Raw genomic sequence first — 14,233 nt, 5'->3', positions numbered from 1 at the left:
TTACTAGTAAAGCATAGTTAAAATTAACTTTAAAAGTAAACCTCTTTGTCTTCTATACAAAACACATCCAAATAGTTTTTATGTAAAGGTTTTACTATAGAATGGAATGAGTTGCATCTCAGTTTATCACCATTTGCAGCACACCCAAATGTGAAGCTGTACATAATGCAAGGTGGACTGCAGAGCATAAACGAGGCTGCATACCGAGCCATCCCACTCATCGCCATCCCCTTCTTCTCAGACCAGACACACAACGCTGAGAAGATAGACTTTTCTGGTATAGGCCTCCGGCTCTGCCTCAAGGACATCACCAAAGAATCTGTGTTGCGGTCTGTCCAAACTGTACTGGGCAACCCTAAGTAAGTGCTTCTGTGTTTGCTAATACAACAATATTTTTTTGATATAAAATAAAAGCCATTCAAGACTGTACTCATTATCTTAGAATGTTCATTAAAGCTTCATCTGCAGAGACTCACACTGATACTGATTGTTGTAAAACAAAACTTGGCTCATGGGTAGGAGAAAAGAAACTGAGCTTAAAATAAAATTTAGTAGTGGGTGTCTGCTTTTGAGGACTGTTTTGTGACCGTGTTCTTATGCTATATGTAAGCACTTATCCTCCAAAGGTTTCTTCTGAAGCTTCCTACATACAGTGATACTTTAAAGTTGTTGCTTATTTTAGCTATTATGCACATAGCTATCATCAACTGTTTTACACTTTTTCCATTACCTTTAATTTAAATTTAAATAAAAATACTTGGGAATGTGTCAGCTGCAGACAATTTCAGACTGCCTGGCAGCTGTATCTTGACTGTGCTATAAATTCAGTTAAAGTAGAAAAAAATTCAACAACTGACAAAAAAATCATTACAGCCCTCAAATGATATTTACAAATATGAGTCATTGAGGGCACTTCAGCTGTTAAAGTGAATTATTGTAACGTGAATTTCACCAAATAAGTTTGGAGACTAATTTAGTTTCAGGTCAGCAATTTGTGGTCTTCTCTTTTTGACCAACTCTCTTAATCCCTTATTCGCAATTGAAATTACAATATTGAGGACATCAGTGTCTTCCTTCACCATCTCTTCAATTTCCCTACCCCATTACCACTGGCTACCTGCTTTTCATTATATACTTCAACACTTCATCATATCCATCCTATCAGTGCCCTTGCCACCATCTAGCACTCCCTCTCTTAATGTTCTGCCTACTCCAAACCCACTGTCTCATTTCTTATACGTGTTCCCCAGCAGTATTCTTACAAACAACTACTTCTTCAATGAGAATATGCACAATAATATCTGAGCGCATTCATTGGTTTTGTCATATGCCAATCAGTGGAAAGTTCAGGATGGCATAATGGCAATGTTATGAAAAGGATAAATTGCTACTAACCATATAGTGGAAATGTTGACTCACAGACAGGCACAAAAAAAAAAGAGTGCCAAACATATGAACCTACAGCCAAAAGGCCTTCTTCTAAAGTAGACAACCACGCATGCACATGTGCACGTGTATGCGCGCGCGCGCGCGCGCGCGCACACACACACACACACACACACACACACACACAAAAGGACATGATAGAGACATGCGAGGGTAGCTTGGTAGAGTTGAGAGGTTAGACAGGAAGAGATGGTGGGCTGTAGTGGAACAGGAGAGAAGCAGAGGAGGGGAAAAAGACTGTGGGTCTGCTAATGGAATAGAAGGCTGCATGGTGCTGGAATGGAAGCAGAAAATGGAATAAGTTGGTGAAGGAGATGGTCTAATGAAGATTGAGGCCAGGGGGTTACGGGAGTAGGTATATTCCATGGAGGGTTCCCACCTACACAGCTCAGAAAAAGAGGTGTTGGTAGGAAGGATCCAGATGGTGCAAGCTGTGAAGCAGTCACTGAGGTGAAGAATATAGTGTTGGGCAACATGCTCAGCAACTGGGTGGTCCAGCTGTCTCTTGGCCACAGTTTTTTGTGAATAAAATCACAGTGAAATTGAGACCATTAGCTGCTTGCAGGCGTTGATAAATATCAATGGGGACAGTTGAAACTGTGTGCCCTGATCTGGACTCAAACCCGGGATCTCCCACTTACATGGCAGATGCTCTGTCCGACTGAGCCACCAAGGACACAGAGGATAGTGCAACTACAGGGACTTATCCCTGGCAAGCTCAATGTGAGACCCACAAATCCAACTTACTATCCACACACTACAGATGTAGTGCCCTTGCCCACTAGTTTTGTTACTCGCGGCAGTCAATCTACCAATTCCTGTAAAAGTTTGTGCAATTACATTGTAATTTCATTCTTCGAGAGCTGCAATATCACGAATGGTATCTGTTCTTTCAGACATGTCCAAAAGAACAGATACAATCTTCGTATAGATAAGGCGTACCGGCCAATGATATTCTTCAGTTTGTATGCACTCACATTGCTCAAACTCTTACAGTAATTGGTAGATTGACTGCCGTGAGTAACGAGTATAGAAGGCAAGGGCACTACATCTGTAGTGTGTGGACAATAAGTTGGGAGTGTGGGTCTCACGGGGAGTGTGCAGTCACACTATCCCCTGTCCACTCATTGGCTCAGTCATATAGAGCATCTGCCATGTAAGCGGGAGATCCCAGGCATGTCCGCAAGAACAGATGCCATCTTCATATGCATATATTCGTATATGGTCTTACATGCTGACAGACAGCTTCTTAGATGTCTTGCCCATGTAGGATGCAGCACAGTGGTTGCAGTTTAGCTTGTAGATCACATGGCTGCTTCCACACGTAGCCCTGCCTTTGATGGGATAGGTGATGCTAAATGACCAGACTGGAGCAGTGGTGTTGGGGGAATATATGGGACAGGTCTTCTTGTGTCTTCCCACCAAATACTCCAGTCCAATTACAACCATCACCCATCCCAGCAAAGATAGGGGCTACATGTAAAAGCTGTCATGTGATGTATGATCTAAGCTGCAACCTCTGTGTTGTGCTCTATGTGGGCATGACAACCAACTAGGTGCCTGTCCACATGAATGGCCACTGACAAACTGTGGCCAAGAGACAGCTTGACTAACCAGTTACTGTGCATGTTACGGTACCCAACACAACATTAGGCACTTTAGTGCCTGCTTCACACCATGCTTCATCTGAATCCTTCCCACCAACACCAACTTTTCTGTACTGTGCAGGTTGTAACTCTCCCTGCAATTTATCCTATGTTCCTGTAGGCCCACTTGCCTAACCTTTGTTAGTCCCTGTCCTTCACAAACCTATCCCCTTTACTCCCACTCCAGCAGTATTCCACCAACAAACCCACTTTTCCACTCCCTTCCTGCCCACTCCCCCCTTCCCATCTAACCTCCTGACTGCATCTAGTTGCTGTACCCACCATGTCCCTGTATGCTCCCACAAGCAGCACTTAACCATCCCCCAACTCTCTACCATTCTATTCCTCCCCCTCCCTGCACCAGCCTCTTTCTCTGCCCGCACAATTCAGATTGCTTCTCCCATCATGTGCTGTTGCTTGCAGTCTGGCCTCGGCAGCCAGGGACAGTGATCATGCATGTGTACGTTGTATTTGTGTGAATGTGTGTGTGTACGTTGTCTAATTCAGAACAAGGCCTTTTGGCCAAAAGCTCACATATTTGTACTTTCCAAGCCACTTACAGTGTGCAAACGGGGAATTTTTTTAGTAATACTATTATTTGCCCCCTTCCCTGTTCCATTTGTTAATGGCTGTTGGCAAACATCTGTATGAGTTACAGTTTCTCTGATTTGTTTCATCATGAAACCTATGGGAGGGTAATTAATATGTTGTCCAAATTTTCCTGAAACGTGCGTTCTTCACATTTCCATGATTAATTGCTCCATAATGCGTGACATCTACCTTATAATGTCTGGCACTGAAGTGGAATGAGCATTTCCATTACACTCTTACATGTATTAAATAATCCCATGATGACAAGTGGATCTTCTGTTTATTTTCTAGTAACAACTTTTTCAGGTTCCCAGACTGATGAGCAATGCTTGACAATCTGACCAACAAGTGTTTTGTAATCCTATTTCTTTCATGAATCATTATGTTTTCTTAAGATTCTTCCAATAAATCTCACTGTGGCATTTGTTTTTCCTACAATTTGTTTTATGTAATCATTCCACTTGAGATTGCTCCAATAGCTGTTACTGTTGCTAGTCATTTATTGCCAATAATGTAACCTATTTATAAAAGACTTGTTCACCTATTTGTATGCAGCATATTGAATTTATTTACATTCATTGTTTATCATCTGCATGTCTTCTGGTGTTGCAACCTTCCTTTAGAAAACAGCATCATCTGAGAATATCATCACAGAGCTCCCAGCGTTATCTACTACACAATTATGTATATGTAACAGCCCTGTAACATTGCCTTGGCATATTCCCAAAGCCAGTTTCACGCATGTTGATTTCATGCCATTTAAGGTAACTGTGGAGAGTTGTATGTAGTAGGTAGTGCTGAATGCAGTTATAATTCTAGTCCAGTGGTTGGTAAGCTCATGTTTTGTTTAGTAAGAGACTGTGTGAAAATGTATCAAATGCCTTCTGAAAGTCAAGAAATCCTTTGTCTGTTTTAGATTCATTGACTGTATCTTCATTTTGTTGACCCTGGGACAACACAAACGATTCACAATCCCACGCAGCTTTAACACCTGCTCTGTTAGCCATGCCACATTCCTGAATGCTGACCACAATTTCTTATTTGGAATTGGCTCCCCAAAAATTTCCCCATCCCTACAAAACCTAGAACCACTGACAATACCTCTACTTCAACAAATGCCATCCCTTCTATACTAAGATGCCTCTCTTTGGACAGCGCAACTCTTGTAACAAGAGATCCCTTGCCAAGAATTCTGAAGGTTACCCTGTGGCCATCATAGGCAAGTACTAACTCATAAAATGTAGATGACAAACTAATCTCCTGTACCACATCCACACACGCTCTCCAATTTCAACTACTATTCCCCCCCCCCCCCCCCCCTTTCTGGCCCTCCACAGCTGCCCATCTACCTTCAAAGCAATATATCCTCTTATAACACAATACCATTTGAAATCTGTAAGGTTATCCCTCTTGCTCTGTTACTTAGACATCTCCTGCAGATAAAAGCAACTAGTAGTCATGTAAGGCCGAATGGGCAAATGTTTCACCCTAAATTACTGTAGCTTGTACACCACGTGTTAGTGGTTGGTATAGTCCAGGAGAATCAGTGATGGTAACCAACACAGTAATATGTGGACAGATTATCAACCATTATTTATTTGCATTCATAGAATTAAAACTTACAAATAGTGACCTCACAGGGGTTCAATGAGAAATAGTTAATACATGTGGAACACTGTATGCTGTTGTTTCCTTCTGTCTGAAAACTAGTTTTATGCAGCTCTCCAGACTATGCTGTCCTATGCAAGTTTCTTCATCTCTGCATAACTATTGTAACCTACATTCATTTGAACCTGCTTACTGTCTTAAAGCCTTGGTCTCTCTTGACAGTTTGTATGACCCATGCTCTCCTCCATTACTAAATAACCAATTCATTGATGAATCAGGATGTATGCAATCCACCCCACCTTTTAGTCATGTTGTTCCATTCCCCCATCCCCCTCCCTCCCCGATTCAACCTGTGGTACACATCTGATCCATAGCATTATTCTGTAACACATCATTTCAAAAGCTTCTTCTCTCTTCTTGTCTGAACTGTTTTTGTTCTTGTTTCAGTTCTGTAAAAAGCTAAACTCCAAACAAATGACTTCAGGAAAGGCTTCCTAACAATTAAATTTATCTAAACACAAAAGAATTAAAGATATTAGCCACTAGTGGTCATCAGTTAATATCAATGGGGCAAGCTGCCAATTTGTGTCAGACCAGGGTCTCCTACTTACTAAGCAGATGCACTGACCACTATGCTACCCAGACATGGTGTTCACCATAACCTCACAGACTACCCTAGCATACTTCCCGTCAAACCCAAATTGTCAGCTTATGTCACACACTATTGGTAGTGTCCCTGCTCGTTAGCCTCCTTACAGACACCAAATATACAGTTACATTTATGTTCAGTGTTGACAAATTTCTCTTCCTATATCCTCTTTACTTTGACTGTCATCAGTTAATTTGCTTCTAAAATTGTAAAACTCATCTACTGCCATTAATAATCTCATTTCCTAATCTGATCCCCAAGCATCATCTGATTTAATGTGACTACACATCATTACTCTTGTTTTACTTTTGTTAATGTTCACCTTATACTCTCTTTTCGAGAATTAGCAATTCTGTTGAACTGCTCCTCCAAGCCCTTTACTTACTATGACAGAACTACAATATCACCAGGAAACCTCAAAGTTTTTAAATATTGCTTCAATTGCTCCTACATTTCTCCAGAACCCAAACTGATCTTCCAAAAGACTGAGCTTTCTCACAGTCCACTAGTGAAACTTTGCCAGTTGATCACCAAAGACAGCACTAAGACCTGATAACTGCTCAGAGTGTATACACTGGTGGCCAAATTCTGTCACTGAAATCACAGCAAATGTCCCTAAATTTCTAGGTGAAGTTCAAAGAGACTTTTTTGTAAAACATTCAAGTATGAAATTGGTTTGACCAACCCGCTGTCTCCCATTACGCAAACTGACACAAATCATATTGTCAGACGAAGGTGTAATTAGATGATTGACGAAACATAACTTCACTTAACGGAAGTTTATTCAGCACTTGCACATATAAGAGCGTGGAGTGAACTGCTTCCGGCCAGAACACATACAGTATATATACAGCTACAGAACATTCCAGTACAATGATTCTGGACAATTGTGGATACTTCTAGAATGTACTCGAACTGAATATAGAAATTAAAATTGTACAGTCCAGGTGAGTTTTAAACTCAGGACCCTCCATAAAACAGTTCAGTATCATAACCACTAGATCACGTTGCTACTCAGCTTCTTCTGCGACATTGCTCCTTGCTTCAGAGAACAGCATCTCGGTGTAATGTACTCCTAGTCCAGGATCGAGTCATCGGTCCTGTATACTCTGACTCCCGATGCTCAGCCTGGCGGTGATCTTCTTAGAACTTCTTTTGTCACTATGCTCATTGTCACCTTTCTGCTTTTTGCCTGTCACTGGAGCTTCGAATTTACCCTGGGTGGCAGGATCCTTGTAGGGCTTCATTCGAAGGACGTGGACTGTATATCTAATCTTTCATCGTCTTGCATTGGGGTCGAAATCTTCAACTTCATAAGTAACATCACACAACTGTCTTACAACCTTATAAGTTCCAAAGTAGCGCCCGAGGAGCTTCTCAGATAGACTAACCTTCCTAACAAGAGTGAAGATCCAGACGAGGTCACCAGGCTGGTAGACAACTGGGTGGTGGCTCGCATCGTACCTTCAGCGATCGTTTTCTTGAGCATGCAGCGTACGGAGTCGAGATAACTGCCGAGCTTCCTCAGCTCTGGTCGAGCTTCCTCAGCTCTGGTTAACATCTGGCCAATGTAGTCATCAGGATGTAACGGAAACAGTGTCCATCACCGTAGTCACCTCACGCCCATGCACCAGGAAAATTGGCTTAAATCCTGTGGTGTCTTGTTTGGCGGTGTTGTAGGCAAACATCACGAAAGGTGGCACCTCATCCCAGTTGCTCTGCTCAACATTGATGAACATTGATAGCATGTTGGCCAAGGTGTTATTGAGGCGTTCAGTAAGCCCATTAGTTTGCAGATGGTAGGCAGTCGTCATGTGATGAGTAATGTTGGACCAACAGCTTATGTGTGTCACAAGATTCAGTTGAAAAACTTTCCCTCGATCTGTAATTAACGACCTTGGGGCACCATCTTTTAATACAATGTCTTCCACGATGACTTTTGCTACTTCAGATGCTTCGGCTGTTTTCACAGCTTTTGTAATGGTATAGCATGTCAGATAATCAGTGCAAACTATAATCCATCTATTGCCACTAGCAGACATTGGAAGTCATTCGACAAGGCCAATTCCAACATGCTGGAAAAGCGTTTCAGCTGGTGGAATTGGTATGAGTCGGCCAGGTGGTTTCTGAGGAACTGCCTTTCTCCTCTGGCACTCTCTGCAGTGACAGACACTCCTAAATAAACCTGGCCAGAAAAATCTCTTGCGGATTCTATCATAGGTCTTAATAAATCCTAAATGTCTGGCCTCAGGTGTGTCATGCAATTTCTGTAGAACATCTAAGCACATGTGTTTAGGAATCACTGGTAGCCACCTCTTTCCAAACGGATCAAAGTTTTGCTTGCAACATCCTCTGACCGATTTAAGGCAAGCTTAATTTCAGATATCTTGGCATCCTTCTTCTTCTCAGGAGAGAGATCCTGGAGGGAAACAGCCACTGTCTTCATCAAAGTCTTAATGGTCTTGCACAGGGTTTCTTGAGAGACAGTTGGCATGTTGGTGTTTTCTTCCACCTTTGTTCACAATGGTAATGTCTTACTCTTGAAGACGTAGCGCCCACCTGGTGAGTTGTGCTGTTGGATCTGTAAGACCAGTTAGCCAAGAAAGTGAATGATGGTCTGTAACATCTATGAATGGCCTTCCATAGAGATACTGTCGAAATTTGCACATGGCCCAGATCACAGCAGTACATTCTCTTTCTGTAGTTGAGTAGTTTCTCTGAGCTTTTGTAAGTGTCTTAGAAACATAGGCTATAACCTTCTCTTTTCCATTCAAAATTTGCACCAGAACAGCACTGATCACATACCCACTGGCATCTGTGTGTAGTTCTGTAGGTGCTCTCTCATCAAACAGATCAAGTACAGGGTCAGTCATAGGAGCTTTTTGCAGCACATTGAAAGAATCTTGTTGAGCATCACCCCAGACAAATTTAGCATGAGCTTTTAACAACTCTTGGAGTGGCCTGGCTTTGATACAAAAGTCTTTGATAAAATGACGGTAATAAGAACATAATCCGAGGAAGCTTCTCACATGTCTAATACTTTTAGGAATAGGGAATTCTGTTATAGGTCTCACCTTTCTGGGTCTGGCTGCACACCTTCATTTGACACAATGTGTCCAAGTATTTTGATTTCTTTTGCTCGAAAGAGACACTTTCTTGGATTAAGTTTCAGTTCGGCTTGTTGGAGACACTTAAGGGGGCCCTCAGTCGTTTTATATGTTCATCAAATGTGTCTGAGAACACTTAACTGTCATCTAAATAACAAAGACACATCGTCCACTTCAGGTGATGTAAAAGATTATCCACCATCTGTTCAGAAGTTGCTGGTGCTTTACACAAACCACATGGCATTACCTACATTCAGGGAACTCTTGAAGAAAGGCAAGTAGCTTCTTCTGTTGTTCCTTAGTGAGATCTGGTGATAGTCAAGCTAGGAGATCTTGTAGTGGCAGTGCTAATTTCGCCCACAGACTCTGCATGGGAGGTTTCTATGGCACTCAGCTATTCTTCAATTAATGGCTCAGCGTTTGCTACGCACAAGCATCTTGGAAGGATCTGTGCTTCTCGATGACAGTTAACTATCCACAACTCACTGAATCCATTCTTAAACGAGACAACAGAGGCTGGGATGACCAAGTTATTCTTCAGTGGTGTGCTTCTCTTACATTCCACTACAAAATCCATGGGTTGATGCATGGCATGACATGTGACAGCTGCCTTTCTAGCACTGACTGCAGGAATGATCACTTCATCCAGCACACAGTCTCCACACACTCGGATGCATATCTTCATGTCCACAGTATCTCATCTCATCTAGCATAATCTTCGAGTGAACACAATCTATAATTGCTTGAGAAGCTTTCAAAAACTCCGATCCAAAAATGATGTCATGACTACACTCTTGTAAGATGATGAATTCTAAGGGCTGTGTATGGCCACTTATTCTCACATGAATGGTACATCTTCCTGTAGGTTTTACATGTTTCCCATTAGCCGCCTTCAGTAGAGATGTTTTGTTGTCGAAGAATATGGTTTTCTGCAACTGGCGATGGTACTTCTCTGAAACGAGTGAATATGATACTCCAGAGGCCACAAGAGTTTGGGCTGATTGGCCATCCATTAGGATATCGATGTAGTTTCCTATCATTTTTGTAGTGATCAATGGTGGAGGATTTTTCTCTTGGGTGGCCTCACCTCCAAGGAAGGTCGCACCCTTTTCGAGGTTGCAGCGGCTAGGTGATCGGCTGGAGCTTCGAAATGGTGATGGAGACCTTGACCAGCATGTTGGGGAGCATCCTCTCCAGCGGCTAGCTTGTGGTGATGGTGACCTATGTCATCCTGCTCCGACATCTTCTTGTTCATCTTCGTCGTCCCAGCTTGTGAACTTCTCCTAGTTGTTCTCATGCCATTGCTTAGCAGTGCCATCCAAGTCGAAAAATACGTTAGCCAAACAGTCGGTGTCATCCCATTTGTTAAATTTGGCTATACGCTCATATACCTTCAGCCACTTGTTTGGATCTTGGCCATCTTCACCAGAGAACCCGGAAGAATGTCTCTTGTGGTGGCACACAGTTGCTGTCATCATAACGTCCTCTTCTTCTTCTGTCGCTGGTAGATTGTAATCTGTTGAATATGGCTCGAACTCGGGTTTCTCACCATGTAAATGGCTGCTCTGTTGTGGCATGATGGGAACCACTGTGTCATCGATAATGTGCGCTATCACAAGTTCCAATACGCATCGCCTCCACCAGAATAATGTCACATAGAAGAAGGTGCAATCAGATGAATGACTAGCATTAACGTCACGTAATGATGGTTTATTCAGCACTTGCACATACCAAGAGCACAGAGCGAACTGCCTCCGGCCAGAACACATACAGTATATATACAGCTACAGGACATTCCAGTACAATGACTCTTGACATTTGTGGATACTTCTAGAATGTAGTCAAACCAAATATAGAAATTAAAATTGTACAGTGCAGGTGAGTTTTGAACTGACGATCTTCCATGCAACAGTTTACTATTGTAACCACTAGACTACAGTGCTACTCAGCTTCATTTGCGACAATATTTCACCATGAAACAAATTATGACAGTCCTCGAATGACCTATTGTTCCCCCTAATATATGCTTGCAAAGTACCAAGATTAAAATTAATCACTAAATATCAAGAAAATGGCCCGCCATTCAAACATACAATATCTTTAATGTATAGCTAACACTTTTCCTCATTCGTTATTTGCCAACTTCAGTATCATTCTATGTCTGCTGGGTTATAAGTAATATAAAAAATGCATATTTAGCTCACACATATTCATCACTTAAACCTTTATACCCTGTATATAAGTAAAAATTGCCCATTTATACTTTGCATCTTATTGAGCTCTTTTGATGCTGCTCTCAGAATTAACATAGGTTACACAATATTCAAAAACAAGCATCTTTATTAACAGCTGAAATTAATAACTTAATTAGCTAATAAATACATTGGTAAAATGGACTGCTTAGGGTTTCAAACTGCTGTATTTATATTATGCGTATGTTTGTAAGATTTCCATAACTAAACATAACAAACAAAATCTCATGCAGCATTGGTTTGTCCTTAGATATTGTGATCCAAGACAATCACTATTAACTACTGACACCTTCAGCTTTTGTTTGACGTTTTGTATGTTATGAATGTGGATATCTTCAGTTACATGCTGTTAATTTTATATGTATTTTGTGTAAGTACTGACTTAGTTTCTTAGTCTTTGTAGTATGATCATCAGCTAAATGGCAATGATTTGAGTCGGCATTGATTTCAGTGCAGTCAGCAAGTCTTCTTTTCATAACTTTTCACGACATCTGACATTACAGCTTCATGCAGTCCATGTGCTCTGTTGGTCTCCAGTTGTCGGAGACAGCTATTCTTGCTCACTCATTCCTTGCCTGACACACCATGCAAACAGACACAACCTTCTGTTTATAGTTCTCGGCCTCAGTTGGCCAACAAGTGGATTTTATATCATAGTCTTCCACCATGACGTTGACTACCTTTCAATGTTCCCCGGAATGAGAAACAGCTTTCCCTAAACCCTTCCCTCCTTTCCAAGAATAGTACTTGACCATCTGTTCTGGTCCATCCCCCCACTGCATACTGCGCTTATGCCTAAACCTGTGTCACACATTGAATCCTTGTGAAAGATACAGGTGCAAGACCTATTCCACACACAAAAAGCAACAACAAGATCATTATACCATCAGAGGCACATCCTTCCCCATCAAGAGACAGGGATACCCCATGAAATCAGTCGTATTATATCTCAATACAGGAACATATGCACAGTATTTTATATGGGAATAATCATGAATTCATTGTCCGTCAGAACAAACAGCCACTGCCAAACTGTTATCATGAGCAAAGCTGACCATCCAGTTGTTGAGCATGCCATTAAACATGTTCTACTTCAATCCCTCTTTTTTTATATTTTATAAAGAATTCTCCTATATCACACAAATATAGAAATTGAGCAGCAGTGGTTGCAACACATCACATTCCATAAGTGTAGTGTGTCGTGAGTAATTAATGATCATGGTTAGGGAAATTATTTAATTAAGAGCCATCAAACCCAACATGCTTATTCTAGGTGAAAGTTGTTGCAGTACTGCTGCATTGTTCCTAAAACTTAATGGATGACAGACAATTTAAATGATACTGTTGCTGTTACAGCTAAGATTAAATGAATCTCTCTGAATAATTATCCATTTCAGAAAGAAGCAATGATATTGCACTCTCATAATATGCAACACAGAATTGAAGAAGTTACTATGATATTGGCTAAAGTTCATATGGATCATGAAGAATAGGAGAGAAAGCAAAATGTATACAATACCATCTTGCATGACATTTGTAAAGTACATATTGGTTTTACCTGGTGACATAGAGCCTTTAGTGTCCTGTTACAGGAAATAATATTTTCATTATCTGCAGATAATACTTGGATGTAACACTGCACAATAGCTTGGAATGCTTCTAATAACATTCACATTGTCTTGGGACTTCTAACAAAAGGTTTTCTCTCACAGGTACCATGAGAACATGAAGCAGTACTCCATTCTATTCCGTGAACATCGACAACATTCTGTGGAAACAGCTGTCTGGTGGCTAGAGTACGTTATACGGCACAATGGAGCTCCACACCTTCGCAGTGCCGCTGTTGACTTGTACTGGTGGCAACTGCTACTGTTTGATGTAATTGGCTTTTTGTTGCTTGTTGTAGGATTTGCAGTAGCAGTTGTTTATTTTGGAACACGAAAATTGATCAAGGCATTGACAAGTAAAAAACATGTAAAAACAAAGAAACAATAATTTGTTTCCAGTTATGATGTGACCTTCACTGGAAGCATTGCATTTCCATGCACATTGGTGTTGAGCTACGTCTGTGTGGATTATTTAAGGCTGAGCTTCATGCTGAATGGTTTCACAAATGACATTTTGTGAGTGAAAACAAATCCATGTGACAGAACATTGTATTCTGTCTACAAATATGTGCACTGATAAGTTATAGATTCATCTATTAAAAATAACGTTCTCATTCATCAAATAGATTTTTCAGATGATCTCTAGCACATTTTTATTTTTTCCATCAATAATCAGTAATACTCTTCACATCTCCAATGTTTCATATGTGTGTTGTCATAATCTGCTTGTGGTAAATCTGACCCCGTTGTAGGTAAAACTGTTTAATATGCATAACCTCCATTATTTAAATTTGCTGCTTGTTATGCAGTGTCTTTGTTACTCATTTGTATAGTTCATAACGGAGACAGTCAGGACATATATATACATCGTTCAACATTTGTATTGTCATCTTTGGCATATTTGTTGTTCCTGTGATACTGTAATAGTTTCCATTTTGACTTGGGATGTAGCTAGACAATGTTCTGTATACCTCTTGTTGTAGGTGAAAATGAAATCCATTGACCACTGCAGTGCACTTCTGACAACAAATGAAAAGTTATTGAGCTAACATAGGAGGGACCAGGTGTGACTTAAGTTTGATGTGGGACTGGGGCCAATAAAGATATGTTTTTCCAACATAACCAATTAGAGCATTCAGAATGTACAGTCTGGAAGCTGGAAAACAGATACACATTTGTCTTTACTAATAACATTGGTAACATTCATACAAATTGAGTGGGCTCATGATTGATAAAACATCCCAAAAACATTAATGTTGGGATTTTATGTAAGAGGAAGCTTCTAACAGATTGCCCCAGTACAAATAAAAGATTCTAAAATCTTTCA

At 40.8% G+C, this 14,233-nt stretch overlaps 1 protein-coding gene across 1 annotated transcript in view; it reads left to right on the top strand.

The window, feature by feature from the left end:
* LOC124621922 (UDP-glucosyltransferase 2-like) overlaps positions 1-14,028 on the top strand; it is a 109,278-nt gene extending 95,250 nt beyond the window's left edge. The window contains exons 6-7 of the mRNA XM_047147428.1: positions 140-359; positions 13,012-14,028. Of these exons, the coding sequence (XP_047003384.1) occupies positions 140-359; positions 13,012-13,294 (503 nt within the window). The 3' untranslated portion in view covers positions 13,295-14,028. The remainder of the gene's footprint in view (positions 1-139; positions 360-13,011) is intronic.
* The last annotated feature ends 205 nt before the right edge of the window (positions 14,029-14,233 follow it).

Source organism: Schistocerca americana, chromosome 7 (assembly GCF_021461395.2).
Source record: "Schistocerca americana isolate TAMUIC-IGC-003095 chromosome 7, iqSchAmer2.1, whole genome shotgun sequence".
In the NCBI taxonomy this organism is placed as follows: Eukaryota; Metazoa; Arthropoda; class Insecta; order Orthoptera; family Acrididae; genus Schistocerca; species Schistocerca americana.
Note: the sequence above shows the minus strand (reverse complement) of the source record. Positions and strands in the feature narration are given on the sequence as shown.